The 24633-nt window shown below is 38.9% G+C and overlaps 1 protein-coding gene across 23 annotated transcripts in view; it reads right to left on the bottom strand.

The window, feature by feature from the left end:
* LOC142197592 (uncharacterized) overlaps nucleotides 1-24633 on the bottom strand; it is a 490495-nt gene that overhangs the window by 388487 nt on the left and 77375 nt on the right. For all 23 annotated transcript variants that reach the window (XR_012715324.1, XM_075267993.1, XM_075268011.1 and 20 more), the window contains 7 exons: nucleotides 20460-20519; nucleotides 7920-7979; nucleotides 5956-6015; nucleotides 4087-4143; nucleotides 1799-1858; nucleotides 681-740; nucleotides 100-147 (listed from right to left, as the gene is read on the bottom strand). Coding sequence is in view for 22 of the 23 variants with exons in the window: in XM_075267993.1 (XP_075124094.1) it covers nucleotides 100-147; nucleotides 681-740; nucleotides 1799-1858; nucleotides 4087-4143; nucleotides 5956-6015; nucleotides 7920-7979; nucleotides 20460-20519 (405 nt within the window). In the remaining variant the exon portion in view is untranslated. The remainder of the gene's footprint in view (nucleotides 1-99; nucleotides 148-680; nucleotides 741-1798; nucleotides 1859-4086; nucleotides 4144-5955; nucleotides 6016-7919; nucleotides 7980-20459; nucleotides 20520-24633) is intronic.

Raw genomic sequence — 24633 nt, 5'->3', positions numbered from 1 at the left:
GTTGAATCAGTTGACAGAGAGTGACCGAGACTTTAAGATATTTTATATCTACTTGTATACAACCCACACAAATGTCAGCAACAAGCAAAGAAATTTTACCTTTGGCTGGAACTTTCTTTTCAGCCTTTTCTTCTGCTTTTGTTTTTACTGAAATTGATAAATGAAGTTATTTACTTACACATTTACAGGGTTCTCTTTTATTACAAGGGGGGAGAGAAATTGCTGCAATGACAACTTAAATATTTTGGAATTATTCATTCTAAATGTTTTAATGAACTATTTTAGCAGTACTCGGACAGTCTGTCTACTAATGGTTCTTAACACACACATGAATATTTTACTCAAATAGTAAGCAGTCCAGTGTGTTTTACAGGGCCTACTGCTATGTAATGGAGGGCGAGTTTGTTCTTCCAGGGGATTCTCCAATTTTTCATATAATAGGCAGACTGACCTGCTGATTCACACAGCAGCCACAATTCCCTTTTCTATGCAAGTATATGAGAGTGTTACATCCGTGGTCTCAAAGACTTGCATAGAAATGAAATGAGATACGGGACTGCCATGAATAGCCTAGTACAGTGCTCAGTCACAACCACACTTGCAGTGACATTGTTGCTTCAGCAATTGCTACTTGTATAGTAAATAAAATATCTGTAAGACAGATTGTGTTTTATACTAACCTTTGGTTTGTACTTTCTTTTCTGCTTTCTCCTTCTGTTCAGTTTTCGCTTTGGTAACTACTGCAATGAAACAAACATAGATATACAGATATAACACACGGCAGCATGAGAGGCATAGTACTCAGTTATAAACATTTATCCATATTTTTATTACAAGTCCACAATCTTTGATGATAAGAAATTAAAGAAACAATTAATGTGGCTGATAACACTTCAAGTGTAACTCAATATTAAGTAAGGCGAAATTTGTAATAAGATTTATATCTACTTCTCCTCAGAATAGTACAGGCTACACTTTTATGCCAAATTATAGCAAACATTTGTGCTAGGAGTTGTGACTCCCTTCTAGACAGTGAAACCTTCCTATACCAGTTCTTCATTCTAAATAAAATTACTGTGTCTTTTTCTTTCTGTTCCCTTAATACAGAAATGGCTATACATTTGCTTTTGGGCAGTGAATCTTACCATTTATAAAAATGTGTTTGGTGTTTTATAAAGCACTCCTAAGATTTTTTTTTCCATCCCCGCCTGGCTTTGAGGTTAAACTTACATTCAGCTACTTTTACAATATAGTCCCAGGCAGTGTCACATGACAAATAGACTCACCATTTCACATTGCATCTTATATCTGAACCGGAAGTCTGTTTCTCCACTCATTCCTATGAGACTGACTTTGAAGGAAAGAGCTTCCAATTCACACAAGATGCTGCATCAAATCTATTGCTCTTTCTGGGCAACTCTTTAATCGGTTTATACAGGTTATAGTTACTGTAAATATTGTATAACTCCACCAATGTTCATATACAATACATGAGTATGTATTATTTTATATAAGCAATGTGCAGTCTACATATTTAAGTTATAAAACAGTAAGCTGCATGTTGTTGAATTTCTATGTACTGTAAGCACACAACAGAATGTTGTCACAAATATGTAAATCAGTAAATTCATATAATATATGAAAGGTGCCCTCACAGAGGAATAATATAGTGGCACATAGAAGACCTATTTCTTCCATTGACCACTATAACACAGGACTGTGTACACATATTGGCTGAGTGTATACAGTAAACCCCTACATGTCCAGTATTTATCAACTACTGACAGTCACTACTAACCTTTAGCTTCCTCTTTCTTCTGGGTCTTTTCCTTCTTTTCTGTTTTTTCTTTAATTGCTTCTGTAACAAGTCGAGTACATGTATTATCGGCAAGTAACACAAATACATCTGTCCGCAATATTGTGAATAGTCCTTTCTTACATGCTGAAATGTTTCACATTAGGTATATGTATGGTTTAATTTCCTTTAGAACTAGGAACCAACTAGGAACTAGCTTAGTAAAAAGAGCTCATTATGGGGTATTATTATTATGTATTGGCATGCAGCATTGACGTAAAGTGGTATTAACTTGTGGGGTATTGGTCTATATTAATTTATTGTCAGCATTACTGATTTAAAGAGGTTGTCCAGGAATTTCAGAAGTCAGGAAGGAGACAGTGGAATATGAAACATAAAAAAATAAAAAACATACCTGTCCCCAGTGTCCGCCACCATTGGCTGGTCCAGCGCACACCACAGCCTTGCCAGTGGTAGACCCTTTGCCACATATGATTGCTGAGGCCAATCAGTGACCACAGGAAAGGAACTGGTGATGTCACTTGCATATGTCACCAGTCCTTTTCTTGTGGCCACTGATTAGCCTCAGTAGTCAGATGCAACGCAGAATTTCTGCTGGAAAGGACAGTGGTGACAGACACTGGTGTCAGGTATGAATGTTTTTTTTTGTTTTGTTTTTTAATGCTTCACCTTCCTCGGCATCCTTTCTGAAATTCATGGAAACCCCTTTAAAGAGGTTGTCCAGACTAAACATAAATTTCTAATCAGGCCAGGGGAGTTACCTCAGTGTTCATGTCTGGTGGGTACATCCAATAACAGTGCAGCAGGACCAGACTGCGCAGGGAGGCACCAGAGCATCGGGGACAAGCCAGTATTTTGTTTTTCATTTTTTTCATGACCCATGGCCAATTTAGAAAAGACAACCCCTTTAAGGGGATATGCAGGAGTATTATTAATGCCCCTTGTGTTTCCCTAATTATTAATTGATGGGTACTCTTAATTTAAAGGTTTAAACTTTTAATACAGACAACAGGGGAGGATTATAATGCATATTCCGCTCCATATCTGCACTGGATCTGCTGTCACCTTTATGTACACAGAGCAGCTGCTGCAGTGTTGTCAACAAGACCATGGGCAGACAAACACTGTAAGGGCCCCTTCACATGGCTGATACGCTGGCTGCTTTAGAACGTGTAAACGTTCCGTAGCAGCGGCGTCTAAAGCAGATCGCATTGTTTTCTACGGGAGCCGGCAGACGCGCGCTCGCCATAGAAATGAATTGGCTGCTTTTTCCATTCATTTCTATGGGGAGCGCACGTATGCCGGCTCCCATAGAAAACAATGGGAACTGCTTTAGACACCGCTGCTACGGAATGTTTACACGTTCTAAAGCAGCCAGCGTATCAGCCATGTGAAGGGGCCCTAACTGCTGAGAATCCGGGATTGGCTGTAGCGGTCCTGTTAACTCGATGTCACTGCTACAACCACTCCATATGCAGAGCAGTGAAGGTGAAAGACGGCCCAGCACAGGAATCGAGGGGAGAATACAGGTAACTGTCAGTACATTTTTATTTTATAACTCTCCCTTGCTGCATACGTTAAAATGTCTGATCCTGCACAACCTCTAAGAGGGTACAAAGGAGGCATTATTAAATGAGTGGGCACATAGGTACATTCATTTACAGATTCATGCAAGGGTATTATTCATTTACAAGGGATTTTTATATAATATTTTATAATTAAGGGCAGCAGGATGGAGATTTTATGTAGGTGAGGACAATATGGTCGGGTGCCTGGAAAAGTGAGGAGCCAAAGATGTCTGTGTTGCAAACTTTACAAAGACAAGTCACAGCTGGAAGAAGTGGTCATGGCGGTCCAGATGAAAGAGAAGAGAAATGTGATCGATTAGTCAGAGATGTCTCCTGTAAGTCACTAAATGCTATTTAACTAAATGGTCTGCAGAGCCCTGTATACAACCGCTATATACCACTATGTTGTCACTGTATAGTGATATTATTGGTATAACTTGGGTTGGGTCCCACTTGGACATGTTTTCTCCTCTGTGCTGAACCCCTATTCTGGATTGCTAGACAGCATAAAAATATGTTCACAGCTCACTATTGTGGTGGAAACAAGTGCCAGATTGTACTGGAGTATGGACTGGAGTAAGTGTCAAATAAAATAAATTTCACAGTTTTAGGCTTTAGTTTTACTATTAAATATTTGGAGAATGTGAGAAACTGAAAAATGCCATACAGTTTACATTGCAAATGCCACTGACATCTACTAACCTTTAGTTATGGATTTCTTTTCAGCCTTCTCCTTCTTATGGGTTTCTTTTGGTGAAGCTAAGATACAGCAGATATAGCCATAATAAGCGCACTGTTAGTCGGAGAAATCCACAGATCACTCATGGCCTAATGGCCTTGGCTCAGTAATTATATCCGTCAATCATCCTTGCGTGAACCAAAAAAACTGTCTGCATGGCATGCTTTGCATGATTTCCAGGACACATGTACCTCTTACTACAGCTAAGTCTTATACATTTTATTTTACATTTATTTCTTATGACTCATACACATATAATATATACATTGCATCACTATATGAACATTATGATCACAGTCTGAGAAAATTGGCTTAAAGCGATGAAAGAGAGCAGTGAGAGGTTAGAAATAGGTAGTTAAATATGGAAAGTAAGTATACAGACAATATAAAGGAACATTGCATAATGATTATAGGGGGCATTAGAAATAAGGAAAGAACCACTGAATATTTTTATAGATCTTTATAAGATGATCCGATTGTAAAATGTAAGTTGTTATTGCTAGCTTTGTAAGTGGAACAATATCTCATTATAGTCTTGACAGGCAATGTTCCCTCTAGTTTTGCAATACAGAAAGTAAAAAGGTAATGGACAATACTGAAGAGGACTCTAAATTTTAGCCATTATCATTTCCAGATGGCTGTGTTTACCTGGAAACATTGGTGTCAAATACACATTCGCTTTTAAGTAGATTCTGATGGGGATTCTTAAAGTAAAATAAAGACCCGCTAAGTGGCAAACAGTGGACTAGAGCTTCTGAAACAATTATTTCACATATAATAACTACTTACAAGATGTTATCACAACACTGCTACCATATATTTGTGCATATATTTGTGGTATATGACAACGATACTTGGATCATGTCGGTCATTAACCACTCGGTATAAAGTTGTGGTTGTCATCAAATTCCTACTGCTATACGCATGCCCACCTCAATTTTTATGATTGAAGTTGATAAAAGAACACTGGAAAAATATTGAGAGCAGGTTTACGCCTAGTGCAGGGCCTGAGAAGATTGTACATAATCTTTAATGTTCTTGAGACAGACCTTGCACTTTATATAACACAACTATACCAGTTTGTTCTGGAGGGTTCTTTTAATATCGCATATATAGACTAGAGATGGGTAAATCAGTCCATATTGAGCCAGGTGTGTACCAAAACTGAAGAAATGATGATTCGCATTGGACAAAGAAAAATGACTATGCTAGGAGAAAATGGCTGTCACCATGTGTTTGGCCAGAAATACAGAGCAGACAATGAGTGCAGTGACTCACGTGTCCGTGATATGATAACAACATCTGACAGCCTCTAGGCCAATAGATGGTGGTAGGTGGACCTTGTAGTGCTGAAGTCATATGGAGTATAAAAGCATGGACACTACCTATCAGCTTCAGATATTGCAATAGTTGACTTTCAAACAGATCTGTGATCCATCTCACTGCATCATAGCTAGGCTATAGGCAGCACAGTTCAGAAAATTCAGGAATTCCTACTTAGCCCTCAATCCTTTTTTAAAAATAGACCCATTGGTTTCTATTGGGGATGTCTGTCCGTCAAAATGGGCAAATATAAAATATGGCAATTTTTTAACTGACAGTTTTTTCTGCCTGTCAAGAAATAGAAAAGTTGAATACACTCATTCACTTTCATTGTCTTTAAAACACAGATGGATGCTGAAAAAGAGACCTTGACTTGGCAGTTTTTCACTGTTGGGTGAATAAGCCCTAATATCATCCAAACATGTCAATATTAGTGGGACTGACTCAAAATCTAATTTGGGTGAAAGTATCTAGACTGTGTATAGCTACATGATATTTGCATACCGTACCTGTGGCTGGAACTTTTCTTTCTGCTTTCTTCTTTGTATCAGGCTTCTCTTTTTCAGCGACTGCAGTAAATAAGTAAATAGATTCTTAAGCTTTTGAGGGTTTATTTGGCTTCTGGAACTGCAATCAGCTATTATTTTACAATACAACAGACCTAGTATTTACAAGTACTCAACATGATTGCAGCGTTTATGGGCTGATTAGAAATGAGCTATGGTTTGTCGCCACTGATTTATCTATAGGACTCTTTCGGAAAAGAGTATTTTTAGCAGGTTCTTACATTTTACCATGCCCTCAGTGATCAATCTAATTCATCCATTTGCATAAGTAAGTTTCATTTCCATAGTTTACATGCCCACATGGAAATTACACACCATTACCCTATATTCACCTGAAAATATTGGGTATAGTGGACAGCTTATTTAAAAGATAGGAGCTCCCTGGTGACAGGACTTTCAAACCAGTTTTTATGGTGGAAAACAACAGATTTTTTAATGAAAGTGTTTTGCAATTATATTCAGGATGGGCTATTCTATGAATTGAGCACATAATGTGTTGAATATTAAGACCATTTAAATATATTGTGCTGACAACAACTTAACTTTAAAGGGGTTGTCCAGTTTCAGACCAATATTGAGAGACGAATGTTATGCTTTGTATGATAAGAAGTTGTGCAATTTTCCAATGTCATTTCTGTATCAAATCCTCACAGTTTTCTAGATCTCTGCCTGCTGACATTCATTCTGTTACTTCTAGTGGATAAAACTCTGACATGGTCATATGATATATGGTCCATTGTCTTGTGATGAGCACACAGGTGCACAGCTCGTTATAGTCACAACACAATAATCTCAACCCTAGTCCTAAAGTTTAAAGCTAAGGTCCCATGGGACGACCCACAGCAATAAAGTGCTGCGGGAAAAAAATGTGACGGGAACACATCGCGGCTCTTTCCGCAGCGCTTTAAACAGAAAGTTTGCACGGTTTTCCTCCACGGACTTTGTTACAATTATATCTATGTGGAAACTACCGCCATTTCTGTAGATATAATTGGAAACTGCAGCATGTCTGCACTGCGGTTTTTACCACAAAGTGGGCTTGGGATTCACTAGAATCCCATGCACTTTGCAGTTACTGTAAAAAGCCACGATTCTGACCCGTGGGGCCCGGGCGTATGGGGGTTTACACATCTCAGGTTTTCACCTGCCCTCTTGTCTCCTCTCTCCTCCAATTCCTGTTTTTTGGGCAAGCCAAAAGGCTAATGGAATAAGGGGGTAGATTTATTTAGAATCATATGCCAGTTTTAATAAAGGCTCCAACTTCATGTTTTGGGAGTCGGGAAAGGGTTAAAGATGTACCAGATTTATCTTCAAGCCCGCTATATTGTCTGTTAGTAAATATGGGCCTTTGTGTTTATCTGCTGGGTTTCTTTCAACACACATAGAGGCAGCCACTTTCTTTCAAAATAAGCATGCAGCCTTTATAATAAACAAAAGACCTAGAATATCTATTATATGGCACTTTTTATGTTGACAGCTTGCACACTTTACTTCTTACAGACAAGCAAATGAGGAGAAAGCATTTACAGACTGCTGTACAAAGAACACCGCCATTGAAATATTGCCCTAACCTTTATGAGAATGTTCACATCTGAATCAGAGGTTCCATTAGGAGCCCTCATTGACAATTGTGTCAAAAATCTTGAACAAAAAAGTAATGCACGCTGCACTATGTCATTCAGGAAAACAATGGAGAAAGTAGTCAAAATCTGATGGGCTCCATTGAGTCCAATTGGATCTACCAGGCTCCCAAGGAATTCTATAATGGATTTATCCCCAGTGTACTATAGTTTTTTCTGCTCCTATGACTTTATAGAAAAATTTTCTGATGGATATGTGAACTTACCCTAACATATTTACTGGGAAATACATTTATTAAATGATTCATGTACATGTAAATATTTTACCTTTAGGTAGGGCTTTCCTCTTGGGTTCAATTTTACTTTCAGCCTTCTGTTTTGGAGCCTCTGAAGTGAAATGGAAAATCAACAATTTGTTACATTCTAATATAAAGACACCAAATGCCATCCAATAAGTATATAACCAATGCACAACATTACGGAATCATCCCTATTTTTATTGTCCTCCGGAGATATATGTACAGTAAGTACAGAACAGTATAAGTGTAAGCAGAAAAATATGACAATCACCATCAAATAGTCACTAACTTTCAGACACCTTAGTCTTAGTTAGGTTTTTAGTTTAACGGCTTATCATACAGGTATGCATAGTATACTGTTATTCAGCTAAAAAAAGCGTCATGTAAACCAAGCCTGATTGATACAGTCGTAGGTAATGTAAGCTGCTCCTCTTTCAGACTGCAATGTGAAAACTGGGAGTTATTTACAAATACAGTCATGGGATGTAACAAGCAATATTCTCTTTGTTTACCGCCTCACAGCTGGCATATATATACAGTAAACCAATATTTTATGGAAAAAAATGATGATGGAGCGCATTTTAATAAACAGGACACATTCTACAACTAAGGCTACGGTCACACCAGCGTTCGGTGACTGATTGGGGATTCCGTTCCCCATTTCACTTAAAAAATGCAATGCATTTTTCAGGCGAAAACAGGGCGGACTCCATTATAGTTTATGGGGTCCGCAAATTTCCTTGGCTAATTGATTTTTAAGGAGACTGGGTTTAGGAAGTAAACACAAAGATCTGAAACTCCCATGCAGGTGTGTACCTAGCATTTGCATACCTGTGCTTTGTTTTGGACATTTTCCAAAACTGAATCTCTAGATTTCTGTGCTATAGAAACGAAACACTTTAAAGAAATAACAAAATTAGGTAACTTAAGTCAGCATTTTCTCAACTGTTATGCCTAGGGTACTAATCTTTTAATGAAGTAATATAAAATTCTATGAAGTCTAAATGTAGATGAGTATAAATATATCAAAATTACAGGCAATAGAACATTATTAGCATTTTGACTATCTGTGATATAATGTGAGTTCTGGAATACTAATAGTGGGTGCATATGCTAAATTGTGCTTTATACATTACTGCCTTCAGCATGCATACAGATCCATAGATATCATGTAAATTATGCTTTATATGTTACTGCCTTTAGCATGCACATAGATCCATAGATATCATGTAAATTATGCTTTATAAGTTACTGCCTTTAGCATGCACATAGATCCATAGATATCATGTAGTGTCACATGTTTACATGTCAATATTTTATAAGCTACTTAGAAATAAGTCTGTTTAGCCACATCGATTTTTGGATTTTGCATTTTCTTTTCTCTCTCCACTTTCCAAAAACTGTAACTTTTTTATTTTTCTGTTCACAGGGCCATATGCAAGCTTATTGTTTATAGGACACATTGTACTTCACAGTGGTACCATTTCCTTTTTACATACTCTATACTGGTAAAAGAAAAAAAAATCAGAATGAAGTAGAATTGCAAAAAATAATTGCCACATATTCTACAGTTAAAATTGACACATTACCTATATTCTATGGTTCCATACAATCACAGTGATACCAAAGGATTTGTTATATTTTTACATATTTACAAAATTTCTAAACTTTACAGAATTTAATACTTTCATTCCGTTGCCGTGTTATGACAACATTTTTATATTTCCATGTGTGTTGCTGTTTAACAGCTCTTTTTCAGCGGGGTGACTTTTGTTTGCGTTAATAACATTTGGGGAATTGTATGACGCTTTAATCGCTATTTATTAAATTTTAGTGAGAGGGGAATGATGAAAAAATGGGAGTCTGCGCATTTCTTTCCCAATACTCACATATTACATGTATATCACTCACATATTACATGCATACATCACACATTCACATATTAAATGCATACAACAAGGTCATATACCATTTGCGCACAACACACAAGTAGAAGTGCATATTCTAAAAACACTCATTTTGCAAAACTTCAGCAAAACGAAACGTCAGATCTTGTGTCTGTGGCTGTTTGACAAATCTGTCATATTCTTAGACTGCTTAGTCTAACTTTACACCTCCTATGAGTTAGCTTAAAAGGTCTTAGCATATTTTTGGTGCAGGACCTGTTTAAAGATAGGTCATGCTCCCTTTTTGCACAAGTTGCAAATTACGCCAGAATCTTTGTGCATTTTGCTTAATAAATCTCTCCCAATGTGTTCCTATTCCATCCATAACAGAAAAAACAATTTTCATCTCTGGACGCTATAGACACTACTGTGAGGAAGGGCGCTGGACTCCATTTTTTTCTTGGGATTTTTCTACATGCTCGTGTTCCAAGCCGGAGGAACCAAGGAGTGTCTTGTGCGATTCCTCTTTACGCCTGCAGCGAGTGAGTGCTACCAACTTTATTTTTACCTATATTGTGAATGACTTTGTGATTACTCTTGTCACGATTCAATTGTGGAGTTTTTGGCACAGAGGACTGTGTTTTTCCATTCCCCCTCTTCCTCGAAATTTTGTTCCTGACTGACTGTCAGAAACGCCCTTCTGACACTATAGAGCTATGGTAATAGCACCGATAACTCTTCACCGGGGGCACAGAACGTGAAAGCCGATAGTGCGCTGAATTCAGCACACTGTTGGCTTTTTAGCAGTGTATAAAACCGCATGTGCCCCAGGAGATGCAAGGTCCTCTTTAAGATGTATATTAATAAATGGGATCAAAGATGCAATGCATACAATACTGCAATAAACAATGTACAAAAGCGTGCAGCACCTATGGCGTACACAGTATTATATGCCTGACAATATTACCATGCTAGACAACAAGTGTGTATGAGGAATGACTTTAAGCTTGGCATACAGTAAGCAGCCAGTACACGGCCATGCCACAGGTTTAACACTTGTATATGTTTAGACTCTATAGGGGCAATGTTAAACTATAGGAGACTATGTATGCAATAAACAATTTACTAGATTCAAAGTTTAGAGGCTGCAACTTACACACAGGCGCCCATTCACACTATGACACTTGCTAACTCTCAGAATGGCAGTACAAGATAAGCAAATAACACTTTCCAGAAGCCCCATCTCTGGCCAGGAGGGATTTAAAAAAAAAAAATAAAAAAAAAAAAATGAGTTCAGAAGAGGGGGGAAATGTTCTCTGAGCAGATATTCAATCTTAACCAGTTGCAATGTCCTCCTAAATGTGATAGCAAAGCTTTGCTCTGTAAGTTCTCCACACACATACAATAATGCAGATGTCCAGCAGTAACTTCTCTTGATTCTTAGCTCACTCCTATATTAGCTCTGCTCAGAGCAGGATAGTCTTTTCACCTCAGAGGGGAGATCTCTTTGGCTTAATAGCAAATATCTCATATAACAAAATGGAGGAGGCTCTATCTCTGGGATTACCTTAGGTAAAATGGTGACTGTTCTCTTGCTGTACCTCAGGTGACACTGTTGGAGCCTGACTTACTCTTGTTGCTCTCTCTCTACTTTATGTGAAATGGAGGAGTCTTTTCTCTTTCCCCTGAGATATGATAAAACAGTCTCTCCATGTCTGCTCCAAAACCAGCTAGAGGATTCTTCCTCCTTTGTATCCCCAGTCCTACCATTCCAGTCTCCTCTTCCTCCCCTCAGGCTCCACCCACTTCCTTTCTCTGCTAAGTGAATATTTTGAAAATAAATCTAGCACAAAGCCCAACACCCTGTCATCTGAATAAGCACGGACCCAAAACAATATGAGAGGGTAGAAAATAAACAAGACCATTGAAGTGCATTAGTTTTTTTCACTGACTAAAAAGTGATGCCAAACTAATGGAAAACAGACAATGAAAAGTGACACAGCCGGAAAACTGATGAAAAATAAGTAAAGCACTGATGAAAAATGGACGTTAAAAACAGTCCAATTTTAGTGTGCATTTTGTGCATGTAGCTTTCATGTCATCTTAAACCCTTCCCGACATCCGCCGTAATAGTACGGCAGATGCCTAGTGTTTAACTATGGCAGCCGCGTGGGAGTCGGGTGGCTGCCATAGCCACCTGGTGTCTGCTGTATCATACAGCAGACACCATGCGCTAATGCCCATGGTCGGTGTCTGCACCGAATGTGGGCGTTAACCCTTCTGGCGTCTTGGTCAAAGCTGACCGAGGCGCCATTTTCCCAGCGGCGCATGGGTGCCGCCATTTTGACGGTGATCGCCAACACCTGGAGCAAGCTTGTAAAGGCTCCAGTGTCACTGTCTGCAGTGACTTTCTTTTGCAGGCTGCTCTATGCAGCCTGCAAACGAAATGACTATTTATGCAATGCATTAGCATTATAATGCATTGCATTAGTGATCAGCAGGGGGTCTAATAAATGCAAAAAAAAAAAAAATTAAAAGTATTAAAAATTCAAATCACCCCCTTTCCCTAGAACACATATAAAAGTAGTTAAATACTGTGAAACACCTACACATTAGTATCCCTGTGTCTGTAAAATATTTTTCTTATATGGTAAATGCTGTATCAGGAAAAAAAATCTAAAGTGCCAAACTGCCATTTTTTCACTGTTTTGCCTATGATACAAATTTTAATAAAAAGTGATCAAAGCAATAAAAATTCCCCAAAATGATATAACTAAAAAATACACACATCCCCGCAAAAAAAAAAAAAACACCCTATACATCCTCGTACACGGAAATTTAAAAAAGTTACAGGTGCCAGAATATGGCGACTTTTAGAAAAAAAAAAAAATTGGTACAATTTTAGATTTTTATTAAGGGGTTAAAATGTAAAATGTATATGAAACCATATAAAATTTGGTATCCTCAGAATCGTACCGAAACATAGAATATACGTGACATGTCATTTTGGCTGCAGCGTGAACGCCGTAAAAACGAATCCTGTAAGAAAATCGCACAAATGCGATTTTCTCCAAATCCACTCCATTCTGACATTTTTTCCAGCTTCCCAGTACATTGTGCAGAATATTTATTAGTAACATCATGAAGAACAATTTGTCCCACGAACATTAAGATCTCATATGGCTCGGTTATGGGGTTTGGAAGGGGGGAGTCAGAAGCGAAAAACGAAAATCAAAAAGTGCCGTCGGCGGAGAGGGGTTAATATTCATCAGAATGATCAGAACAAGGGGCCACACGGTAGCTCAGTGGTTAGCACGCAGCCTTGCAGCTCTGGAGTCCTCAGTTCAAATCCTGCCAAGGGCAAAAAAAACCCCATCTGCAAGTAGTTTGCATGTTGGTGTGGATTTCCATCCCATATTCCAAAGACATACTGATAGGGAAAAATGTACATTGTGAGCTCTATGTGGGGCTCACAATCTATATATAAAAAAAAAAAAAAGAATGATCGGAATGAATGCAAAGAAGCCATGGACTTGTAAATGACAATTACAATAAAGGGGTTATATCCTTCCAGTAGAGGACTGTAAGGGTAGTTTCACAGTGAGTAATTCAGTGCTGATTTTGTGGATTCTTCATTAAAATCAGCACCATATTTTCTGTCTGGAACCTGCCTACTATTGTCTATATGGTTAATAATAATCAAACTGCCTTATGGATCATTGATCCTCTCCTGAGCCTTCAGGGCTGAATTTTACCTCTCAGTGTGGCATTTTTAGCAACTTCGTGACAATTATTAAGATGAGTGACACCTATTTTCCATTAAAATGTGTATGCAATAGCTGTTTATAGTGCTAATGTACAGTAAAAATGTCAACTAGCAAATGGGAGAAATGTAGTTCTTCCTCACTATTTCTATTACTAGAAATATAAAAGAAGCAAAGGCATGCTGCTGAAATTTCCAGTATACAATCTTTCCTACAAACCAGAGACATAGCTATAGGGGGTGTAGAGGTAACAGTTACTACAGGGCCTTGGACCCCGAGGAGGCCCCAAAAGTTCCTCTGCACTGTTCTAAAAGTAGGTAAGGGTTCTATAAGGGTAAGTTCAGAAGGGGTTTTTTAGACCGGAACCAGAGGCGGAGGCTGCCTCCGGTTCTGGTCCAAAAAACGGGTAGCCGCGGCTGAATGTCGGTGCACTGCATCCAGCCGCGCACTCTGCTCCGGATTAGGCCCAATGAATGGGCCTAGTCCGGAGGAGGGTGCGTCTTCAGGATGAATCGTGCGGCGAAATGGCCTGAAGAATGAGCACCTCGCTTCTTTTTCTGGGAGCCATCTAAAAAGCCTGACCAAAAAACTCTGTGTGAACTTACCCTTAAGGATATTGCATTGGGGTCCAGTAACTTCAAGTTACACAAGCTACAGTGGTAGTAAAGTGGTTCAGTGGTTAGGACTAATGTCCGTCAACCTTTTGAGTTCTTCAGACAGTTAGCCGCATTGGAACCAGAGACTGATGTAACAAAATAATATCTGCACAACACTGTGGTACAAATCTTTAAAGGGCTTATCCAATTTTCAAAAAATATGGTCGAAATAACAGGATGCCTCAATGCAAACCACATCCTAATATATATGGTGTTTAAATCTGACACTGTTTATCTGCTTTATTTTTAGGTCATTGACCACAGCTGTGACTTTTTGTTTATTAGATCACTACCCCTCCCTTTGAGCAGTTCAGCCAGCAAATGAAACATCACAGCAGCAAGTGATCTCAATAATCATTGTAAGAGTAAATAATACTTCCAAAATGGTTAAAAACATAGAAGCAAAATAAACTTGTTTTAAGAAAGTAAAAAAGGAGAAGGAACAAAGTAGAGGGAAAAGGAGGAGCAGATGATAGGGTAAAGTGGGTATGGCAGTATAGCAGAATTGCAATGCTATGGACATGTCAAATAAGAGAAGCATAGGACCTTAACCAGGAGGAAAATAATAAAAATAAATAAATAAATAAATAAATAGATTAAAGGTAATACTTGACAGCTCTGATACAGATTGGCAGTTCTGATTCAGGTTAGGTTGTGTCTATTTCCATATTAAGGGTATGAGTGGTTTTGCTACAGCTGTGAGAGGCATATCAAAGTCTCATTAAGGGCTTGTTCACATCTGCGTTGTCCTCTCCGTAATGCAGGTTTCCGTTTCCTGCATAAAAAAGAGCAGGAGACGGAAACCTGCAGGAGTCTTTCTCACCCATTCATTTGAATGGGTGAGAAAGATGTCCGGCCGTGAGCGGCGGTGAGCGTTTTGCGCTCTCCGCCGCGAAACCGGGTTTTTTAATCCGGACACAGAGTCGGACATGCACTACTCTGTGTTCGGATTAAAAAATCCGGTTTCACGGCGGATAGCATAAAATGCTCACCGCCGCTCACGGCCGGACCCGGTCTGTGCTTTCCGTCTTCTGGTATGCAGAAGACGGAAAGCACAGAACGGAGAGTAGAACGCAGGTGTGAACCTAGCGTTAGAAAGACTTTAGCTCTCAGTTTGTAGAAAAACGCGACCATCTTGATTGTCAATCTGAAATCTAGCAAGCAGAATTTTCAAGGCTATATTCCACCAGCAGGTGGTGATATTAGGGCAGAACCACCAAGTATAGGAGAAGACGCCTAGCCTATATGACTATGGCATGTCAATTAATATAAGAAATAAACCTTAAATCCACAAACAGATGGCATGCAGATACTATACGTATGCCAACATTCAATGAATAAATTGTGTTTGAAGTATAGAAACGTGGAAAATAAAAATGTTCTGGACATAAGGTTTCAGTGCTCCGGGCCTTGAGCTCATATGTTTTGAAGTTGCTAATCATTGGAACATATTGAATCAGGCTGCAACAATGTGCTACTTCAGCTGCTGGCTATCACCACTGCTAATAATAATGTTCCACACATAGACAGACCTTACTGGCACAGCATTCCTCTGTCCTCATTTCATTCAGGCTGAACATTTTCTCCCAGCTCTCCATTTCTTTCTCTTTGCCAGACCATGACTCTGAGGCATCATAGCTCTCATAATATGATTTTGGAACTGCACCGATCCAATTTTACAGTTTACACATATCCTTCTTATTTAAGATGGATAGTATGTGTTGTGTTTCATTTTTATAAAATTAACATGATCTGATACATCTGGCAATGTGGTGCTACAAACTCAGAACTATGTGATCTCCATATGATTCATGAAGGCACAAAGGTTGGAAGGAAGGAATCATTTTGTAGGGTGCGGAAAACCATTTGATGACTTTACTGCTGTTGTATTTCAGAGCATATTAAGACAGGCCTAACCTATTCGCCCTGTTATTCATGGTAATTTTTGTACAGTATGTGATCCAGATTCCAAACAACCAGTTGTGGCCCACCGTTTTACCCTGATAGGCTGATCTTTTGCTGGAAAGGCCTACTGCGGGGCAGACACTCGGGGATTGTAATATGCATTGCAGTCTGTCAAGGATTTTGCTAGCATGTTGTGATATTGAATTCAAATGGTATTTGCCAAATTCAATATAAGGTAATGTTTAAGGGTGAGCAATTTGATTGGCTTGAACTGGATTTGATCCAAAAATTCAAAAGGTTTTGGGGTTTGTCATCCATGAAACAATATTATACTCTGGGGTCTCTTTATGCTCCAGAGTATAATATGTGAAAACCCAGGGGAGGTAATGGTTGGAGATGAGCAAACGGATGACTGATCTGGATTCGACCTGAAGTTTCAAAAAGTTTGAGATTTAACACAAACCTGAAATTTTTGGGCTTTGACATCCACAAAACACTATTATACTCTGTGCGGACTTCATACTCCAGAGTATACTAATTAGACACCCAGGGGAGGGGAGTAAACATGGCAAACAGTTATACTCAACTAGTCTCACCTCTCCTCGGCATCCTTATGGCATTCAGTGGTCCACCTGCATTCTCTTCCAACCTCTGATGTCATGCACCCTGGGCTCATTGCTGAGGCCTGTTATTGGGCCTCACCAGTCACTTGGCATGTGCAAAGTTCATGGTCAAAGGGTCATGATGTCGGCATGCCTCATAGGGCCCAATCATAGGTCTCAGTGATGATTCTAGGGCAGGTGTCAGTTAGAGGCCGAAATATGATGTCAGGGACCATCAGACACTGTGGGGATGCCCAGGGGAAGTGAGGCAAGATGAGTATAGCTGTTCATTATATTTATTCACTTCCCTAGGCCTACACTTATTATACCTTGGGGTAAAATAATAGCACTTGATTTCAACTGAGCAAGTTTGGCCCAGAACAAACCAGAGAGCCAAACCTCACAACTATACATCAAAATAAATGTGACTTTTGCCCATCTCTAGTAATGGTGGTCTAATCTGTAAATCAGTGTGTCCTAAATTTTAAATGGAGGCACAAGGAGTTTTATTTTTTCACTTACTAGGTACAAATCAATGAGAACAAATTATTGCATTTAGCGTTGCATTGCTTCAAGAGAAATATATGGAGCCTCAGGGCTCGTTCACATCTGCGCCCCAGTCTCCGTTTTGCAGGTTTCCGTTTCCTGCCCAAAACTGGACAGGAGACGGAAACCTGCAGTCATTTTTCAAACACAAAGTCAAGAAAGTGTCTGGCGCCAGTGAGCGTTTTTTTTTTTTAACCGGACACAAAGTCGGACATGCCTTTTTTGTTAAAAAAAAAACTGTTTTGCTGCAGGTAGAACAAAATGCTCACCGCCGCTCACGGCCGGACACGGTCTTACAGGTTTCCGTCTTCTTTCGGCAGAAGACGGAAACTTGGAAAAGGAGATTGGGTGCTGGTGTGAACCCAGCATCACAGACAGCAGCATAACTAAAGTCTTGTGGGCCAGGGTGCAATCTTTTGTCCAGGCCCCCCACCTCATGCCTGTAGTGAAATCATGACAGTGATTTTCAAATGCTTCATCAGTTTCTTTATGATATAATGGCTTATATAATGTAAATAATGTAATATATATATATATATATATATATATATATATATATATATATATATATAATTAGTTTATCATTTCTAAATATAAATACACATATACAGTATAGAGAGAGAAATGAAGAATGGATAGATAGATAGATAGATAGATAGATAGATAGATAGATAGGATTTCTATTATCTATCTATCTATCTATCTATCTATCTATCTATCTATCATCTATCCATCCTAATATCAATCTACAATATGACAAAATGATATCTTATAGTCATCATAGTTATTCAACAAGTAGGATTTGTTCTCAGCCTTTCAATTTATAGATTTTTTTTACTATTTACCACATATTCCTTCCCCAGGTAAGTGAGTGAAAATGATTTAGCAGCCGTATGGAAACTTGAAAATGCTATCATATTCACTGTATGTGCCAGTTTTAAAGAAAGAGACACTTCATCTCCAATGTTGTGTCAGTGTCATTTCCCACTGGGAAGCCGAGATTGATGAGAACAGCTGAAGTTGCTGCTGTTACAGTGATCTTGCCTGTGGTGACATTTGTCAAGGCTTTAGTCTGGAATTGTATATCAGGTTCTCTTACTGATGTCACTTATGTCTGTTAAGTTACTAGCCATATGGGCAGCCTGTATTGACATCATAGGAAAATGAGATTAAGTAGTCGGTTAACTGTTATACGGATGTTCTGAATCAGCCCTTATTCGCACAACAAGGCTGAGTGTCCACCTGGCAAAGGTCATCGTAATGTTGGTTGGTAACTGAGTGAATGTGATAAGTGGTTAACAGGTAATTGTCACTGCTGGGGGTGGTGAACACAATGTCTACAAATACATTGACCTACAGTTGACTTTGTGTAATCCAACAGCTTTTTCCTAGAATTTATCTGGAAGATTTATATAATCGGCAATGATTATTAAAAAAAAAATACAGTAAATATAGAATATAGCCAAAAAATATGCCAAAAATACTAAATTATTAAAATGATTGTTATAAGATGCCAGATTGATCATAAATGTCAAATTGGTGGGATTGATCAATTATCACTAGTGTTAAGAACATTACGGACCTGGTCTCATTGGAACTTTTTTTTTTTTCAAGACACAGGGAATGATTCCCCTTTTTTAAGGGGATTTTACATTGAACAAGTTCTCCCCATATATTTTGGATAGGCCATTAATATGTTTAGAAAGGTTTGTTATATCTCTTCTTAAACACATCTTTTCAAGACTACATAAATTTAGCCCTTTTAATCTCTCCTCATTACTAAATCTACAAGTACACCTACATCCTCCTGTACCAGTCATTATCTCAACTTTACTCCCCTAAGACATACAGTGGCATGCAAATGTTTGGACACCCCTGGTCAAAATGATTGTTATTGTGAACAGTTAAAGGGATTCTACCATTAAACTACCTTTTTTTTCTAATTAACACGTCAGAATAGCCTTAAGAAAGGCTATTCGTCTCCTACCTTTAGACGTGGTCTCCGCCACGCCGTTCCGTAGAAATACCGGTTTTAACCAGTATGCAAATGAGCTCTCCGCAGCAATGAGGGCGGGCCCCAGCGCTGAAACACCGATGAGCGCGTCCCCATTGCTGCCCAGAGCTCTTTCCTGCGCCGCCTCCTTCTTCAGGCCAGCGGCCATTTTTGGGTAGCAGCTCTTGCAGTTCAATATAGGAGCCGGCCGGCGGCCATTTTGGGGTGGCCTCTCTATGCTCCTGTATAGAACTACAAGAGCAAGACAAGCCAGAAGAGGCGGAGTTGCTGCAGAAGAAGGAGGCGGCACAGGAAAGAGTTCTCGGGCAGCAATGGGGATGTGCTCATCGGCCTTTCAGCGCTGGGGCCCGCCCTCATTGCTGCGGAGAGCTCATTTGCATACCGGTTAAAACCGGTACTTCTACGGAACGGCGCGGCGGAGACCACGTCTAAAGGTAGGAGACGAATAGCCTTTCTTAAGGCTATTCTGACGTGGTAATTAGAAAAAAAAGTAGTTTAATGGTAGAATCCCTTTAAGCAAGTTGAAGATGAAATGACCTTTAGAAGGCATAAAGTTAAAGAGTAAACACTCTTGGCTATCATTTTGAAAATGTAAAATATGAAAAAAAAATTTTTTCCAAAAAATACATTGGGAACGTGTTATCTTTTATGTTAGGCCTTGTTTAACTGTTCACACTGTTCAACAGTCATTTTGACCAGGGGTGTCCAAACTTTTGCATGCCACTGTTTGTCGCAGGCAAATAATTTCATCTATAAGTATAACTTTACATTTATCCACATTGAACCTCATTGGCCACATGTTTGCCCAAGCCACTCAACCTGTCTAAGTTGGCTATGGGATCCATTGTGGTTCTATCTTAGTTTCCATTATTTTGGTGGTAAGAATAGTGCTGCATACATAATTTTTTCTGCTCTTATATTTGACAAATTGGCTTACAGAAGCTATCAATTGAGCTCTCAACATATATGTAAGCAGAAATTGATATGATCATCTTGACAAATATTTTTATTACCAGCATCTACACACACATAAAAAATATTCCTGTGAAATGTATTGTTTCTAATCTACAAGTATGAAATCAGGCTGTGTTTATAGGATGTATTAGTGCTTATTGTTCACTCTGGTTGCTTACTGCCAGTATTGCTAGAATCTGTAAAATTGTATTCTATTCAATGTCAAGAACACTTCTGTTACCTTTGGCAGGGATTTTCTTCTCTGGTTTTTCCTTTACTTCAGTCTTTGGTCTTTTAATTTCTAAAAAATAAACATCATTTGGATTAAGCTTTACATTCATGCCTATAACACCAAGGATAGCTGACAACTTTAGCATCTAGAACACATTCAGCTCAAATTGTAAGGTGTGATATGTCTGTACCTGCTTGACTCAAATACAAGTGAATGGTAAAGTAAGCTGATACCTTTTGTGTGATTGTCACACCATGGTTGAAAAAAAATGTAATTTTTTTTGTGTCTTACGCACTGCTGAGACATTCCCTGGCCACAAGTCCATCATTCATTTACTTTTGTTTTATTTTATTTATCATTCTGACTTTCATAAGAAGTATTAGGTTAAGAAATAAAACTTCTTAGTGCATTAAGTAATTTCTTAACAAAGTTTTTAGCACAGTACCAGCTCAAGGCAGACCTAAAAATTAAAAGCTAAGGCTTTATTCACAAGGCAATGCCATTTTTTGATGGATCTAACTTCCCTTGAAAACAGTCATGAACATATCCATTCCACTCTGCTTTTTCCTTTTTTGATGCCTGAGTATCATCTGTTTTGCATCCATTTTTAATGGGCCTTTAAAGGGATCCTATCATTGAAATTGAATTTTTTTGTCCCTTACACGTAGGAATAGCCTTAAGAAAGGCTATTCATCTCCTACCTTTAGATGTCTTCTCCGCGCCGCCATTGCCTAGAAATCCCGGTTTTCGCCGGTATGCAAATGATTTCTCTCGCAGTACTGGAGGAATTCCTCAGCGCACAAAAAGCACTGGGGGCATCCGCAATGCTGCAATTGAACTCTCCAGCACCGCCTCCATCTTCTTCAGGAACGGGTCTTCCTCGCGTCTTCTTCCAGGGGTTGGTTTGAAACTTCTAGGCCTCGGGCCTAGGGAAAAGCCGACTGCGCATGCCCGCCAGCCACAAGAAAATGGCTGCTTACACAGTATTGTAAGCAGCCATTTTCTTGTGGCCGGCAGGTATGCGCAGTCAGCTGCCCGAGGCCTAGAAGTTTGAAGCCACCGCCAGTAGAAGACCTGTTCCTGAAGAAGATGGAGACGGTGCTGGAGAGTTTTCTCGCAGCATTGCGGATGCCCCCAGTACTGTTTGAGCGCTGAGAAATGCCTCCAGTGCTGAGAGAGAACTAATTTGCATACCAGTGAAAATCGGGATTTCTGCGGAACGATGGTGCAGAGAAGACATCTTAAGGCTATTCCTACGTGTTAGGGACAAATAATTAAATTTTAATGATAGGATCCCTTTAAGACAAATATGAATTTAAATGCTCTTTCTTTTTTGACCCAACCCACGGATTCATTTTAAACAGATGGAATTTGGACATTAATACATATTACGTCCATTAAAAAATGGTTATTGATTTCTGTTGGATCTATGTGTCTGTCAAAAGAAACAAAGTGAGAGCATGTCTGTTTTTTAAGCTCTTCCCGACATCAGCTTCACTATTATGGCGGATGTTGGGTATTTAGATATGGAAGCGTACAGGAACTAATCAGCCACCATAGGTCATGGTCATTAAGGACTCAAATCCATTTTCCCGGCGGCGTATGAGTACCGCCATCTCGGAGAGGATACTATGACAACCAGAAGTCTATTGAAGGCTTCCAGGATTGTCTGGCATTAATTTGTATGACAGGCTGCATACACTAGGGGTCTAGTCATTATAGTATAACAAAAGTAGAAATAAATATAAAAAAAAAAATAAAAGAATTAAACATTTTAAACACCCCTCTTTCACTAAAATACATATAAAGTTAAACAATTACAGTGAAAATCACACACATTAGGTATCCCTGTGTCTGAAAAGCCTAGTCTACAAACATATAAAAATATATTTATCTTGTATGGTGAAGTGGGGGGGGGGGGAAATCAAAAACACCAAACCGCTGTTTTTTTGCTGTGACATTTCCTAAAATGATATAACTAAAACTTACACCTGACACCACAAAAGAACACCCTATGCTTCCCTGTACACAGAAATATAAAAAAAGTTACAGGTGTGGGGTTTGGAGGTGGGGATTCAATAACGAAAATTTAAAAATGCCTACGGTAGGAAGCGATTGACTGGTCTTTTCATCTGTCCATCAAAAAAATATGAATATATTCATTACCTAATCACCACCTGTTTAATCCTTCAAATGCCATGGTCAATAGTAACTGTTGCAATTAAATTGTTTCAGAGAAGGGGACTCAGTGAACATTAGCACTCCTATCAATATGAACGCAGGGTGCTGATACCTCTACCTGGCAGCCGAAGACCTAATGAAGGCCCCCAAGTCTGGCTGTAGCATATGTATAGGGCCATACCAGAGGCACAGCCTAATTACACTTCCTGTTAGATTGTGATAGACAAGATAATATATATAGGTCCCTATAAGTTCCTTAGGAACTAAAAATAGTTTTAATTTTTTTTTTTTTTTTTTTTTTTGTAGATTGTGAGCCCCACATAGAGCTCACAATGTACATTTTCCCCCTATCAGTATGTCTTTTTTGGAATATGATGATGAGCTAATAAAAGTAAAAAATTAGATATATGAAATAATCTGCAAAATAGTGTCTTTAGGGGTTAGGCCTGTCAGAGGAGGGTTAATTCAACTATTTTTCCTACTCTTATGAAAAGAATATCACTTAATCTTATTAAACACATATTTATTCCTTATACTCCTTATAGGGTTCACATAAAGCTAATTTTATATTGATTTGAAAAATTCTCAGTTTATTTTCCTATGAAACATATACTTGTTGCATATTTAGAATTGACAACAATGCTGTGAGTGATGTAGATAGAAACCATTGTGGTGTCTACTAGGTAGTGTTATTCAGACTGCATGCTGCATTAACTTTCTGTCTTCTGTCACCGTAAAAGATTGAGCATTGAACATTTTCTCATCCCTAATCCAGGATGCGGAACATCATCCATTTCCAGTAAGATGGAGTTTGGAAACATGCCTCGCTTCTCTCTATTAGGAACAGTTGATTCAATTCTGGTAAGTACATAACATAAAATAATTTTATTGCAGCAATTATCCGGGTCAGCTTACCAGAGGTGATAGAAATGAATAAAAACACTAAGTAGTCAAGGCCTACTCTTATACTTTGAGATGTCAATCGTACATTGACTACCACAGCAAATCATACTGTATACAGGCACATTTACAAAAAGCATAAAAAACTGAGGATTGCTAGCAATTTTACCCCACCGACCATGCCAGAGGACTCATATCTGATAGCATATTGAATTTCCTAATATGCATGATAAACATGGAAGCTGTGGGTGCTGTTTAGAAGCCTTCTCTTACAGTGTTACAGCATAGCCCACAGTGGTGCATCTAGATGAAGGCTTGTCAGACACCTCCATGGATGGATGAAGACTTAAGGCTAAGCCCCCTACGTAGAGAAATGCAGCTATAAACTAAAAGGGATTATAGGATAACGATTCCACAGCTATAATTAACATGCTGCATTTTTTTCCACACTTATCACCCACCACTGTGTCTGTACTAATAGGGGTTGTGAAAGGGGCAGAGAAAAGAAGCCCCCTACACTGGAATTGTGGAATTTTGTTCAAACATCTTTTTTCATCCTAATATCACATAGCAATTGGGATGTAGAAGGGTTGTGTAGTGATGGAAAGCAGTAACCTATCAAATATTGTCTCTACCTTAAACTCACAGCATATGTAGCATCAAGTAATGACTTTTTTTCAATTTAGGTTAACACTTGCAACCTTTCCAAGTTCTGCATGCACTATACTCTTTGCAGACTTCAGTAAGGCTTCAGACCCTGTCACTCCACTGAAACTGCCCTAACCAAAGTCACTAATGACCTTCTAACTGCCAAAGCCAAGTGTCACTACTTTGTCCTCCTCCTCCTTCACCTCTCCTCTGCCTTTGACACAGTCGACCACTCGCTCCTGCTAGAAACTCTATCATCCATTGGTATCTCAGACCTGGCCCTTTCCTGGATCTCCTCATACCTCACTGACCACACATTCAGCATCTCCCACTCGCATACCACCTCCTTACCATGCCCTCTCTCCATAGGTGTCCGCCAAGGCTCCGTTCTAGGACCCCTCCTGTTCTCCATCTACACTCTCAGCCTAGGCCAACTCATTGAATCTTATTGTTT

Source organism: Leptodactylus fuscus, chromosome 3 (genome assembly GCF_031893055.1).
Source record: "Leptodactylus fuscus isolate aLepFus1 chromosome 3, aLepFus1.hap2, whole genome shotgun sequence".
Classification (NCBI taxonomy): domain Eukaryota; kingdom Metazoa; phylum Chordata; class Amphibia; order Anura; family Leptodactylidae; genus Leptodactylus; species Leptodactylus fuscus.
Note: the sequence above shows the minus strand (reverse complement) of the source record. Positions and strands in the feature narration are given on the sequence as shown.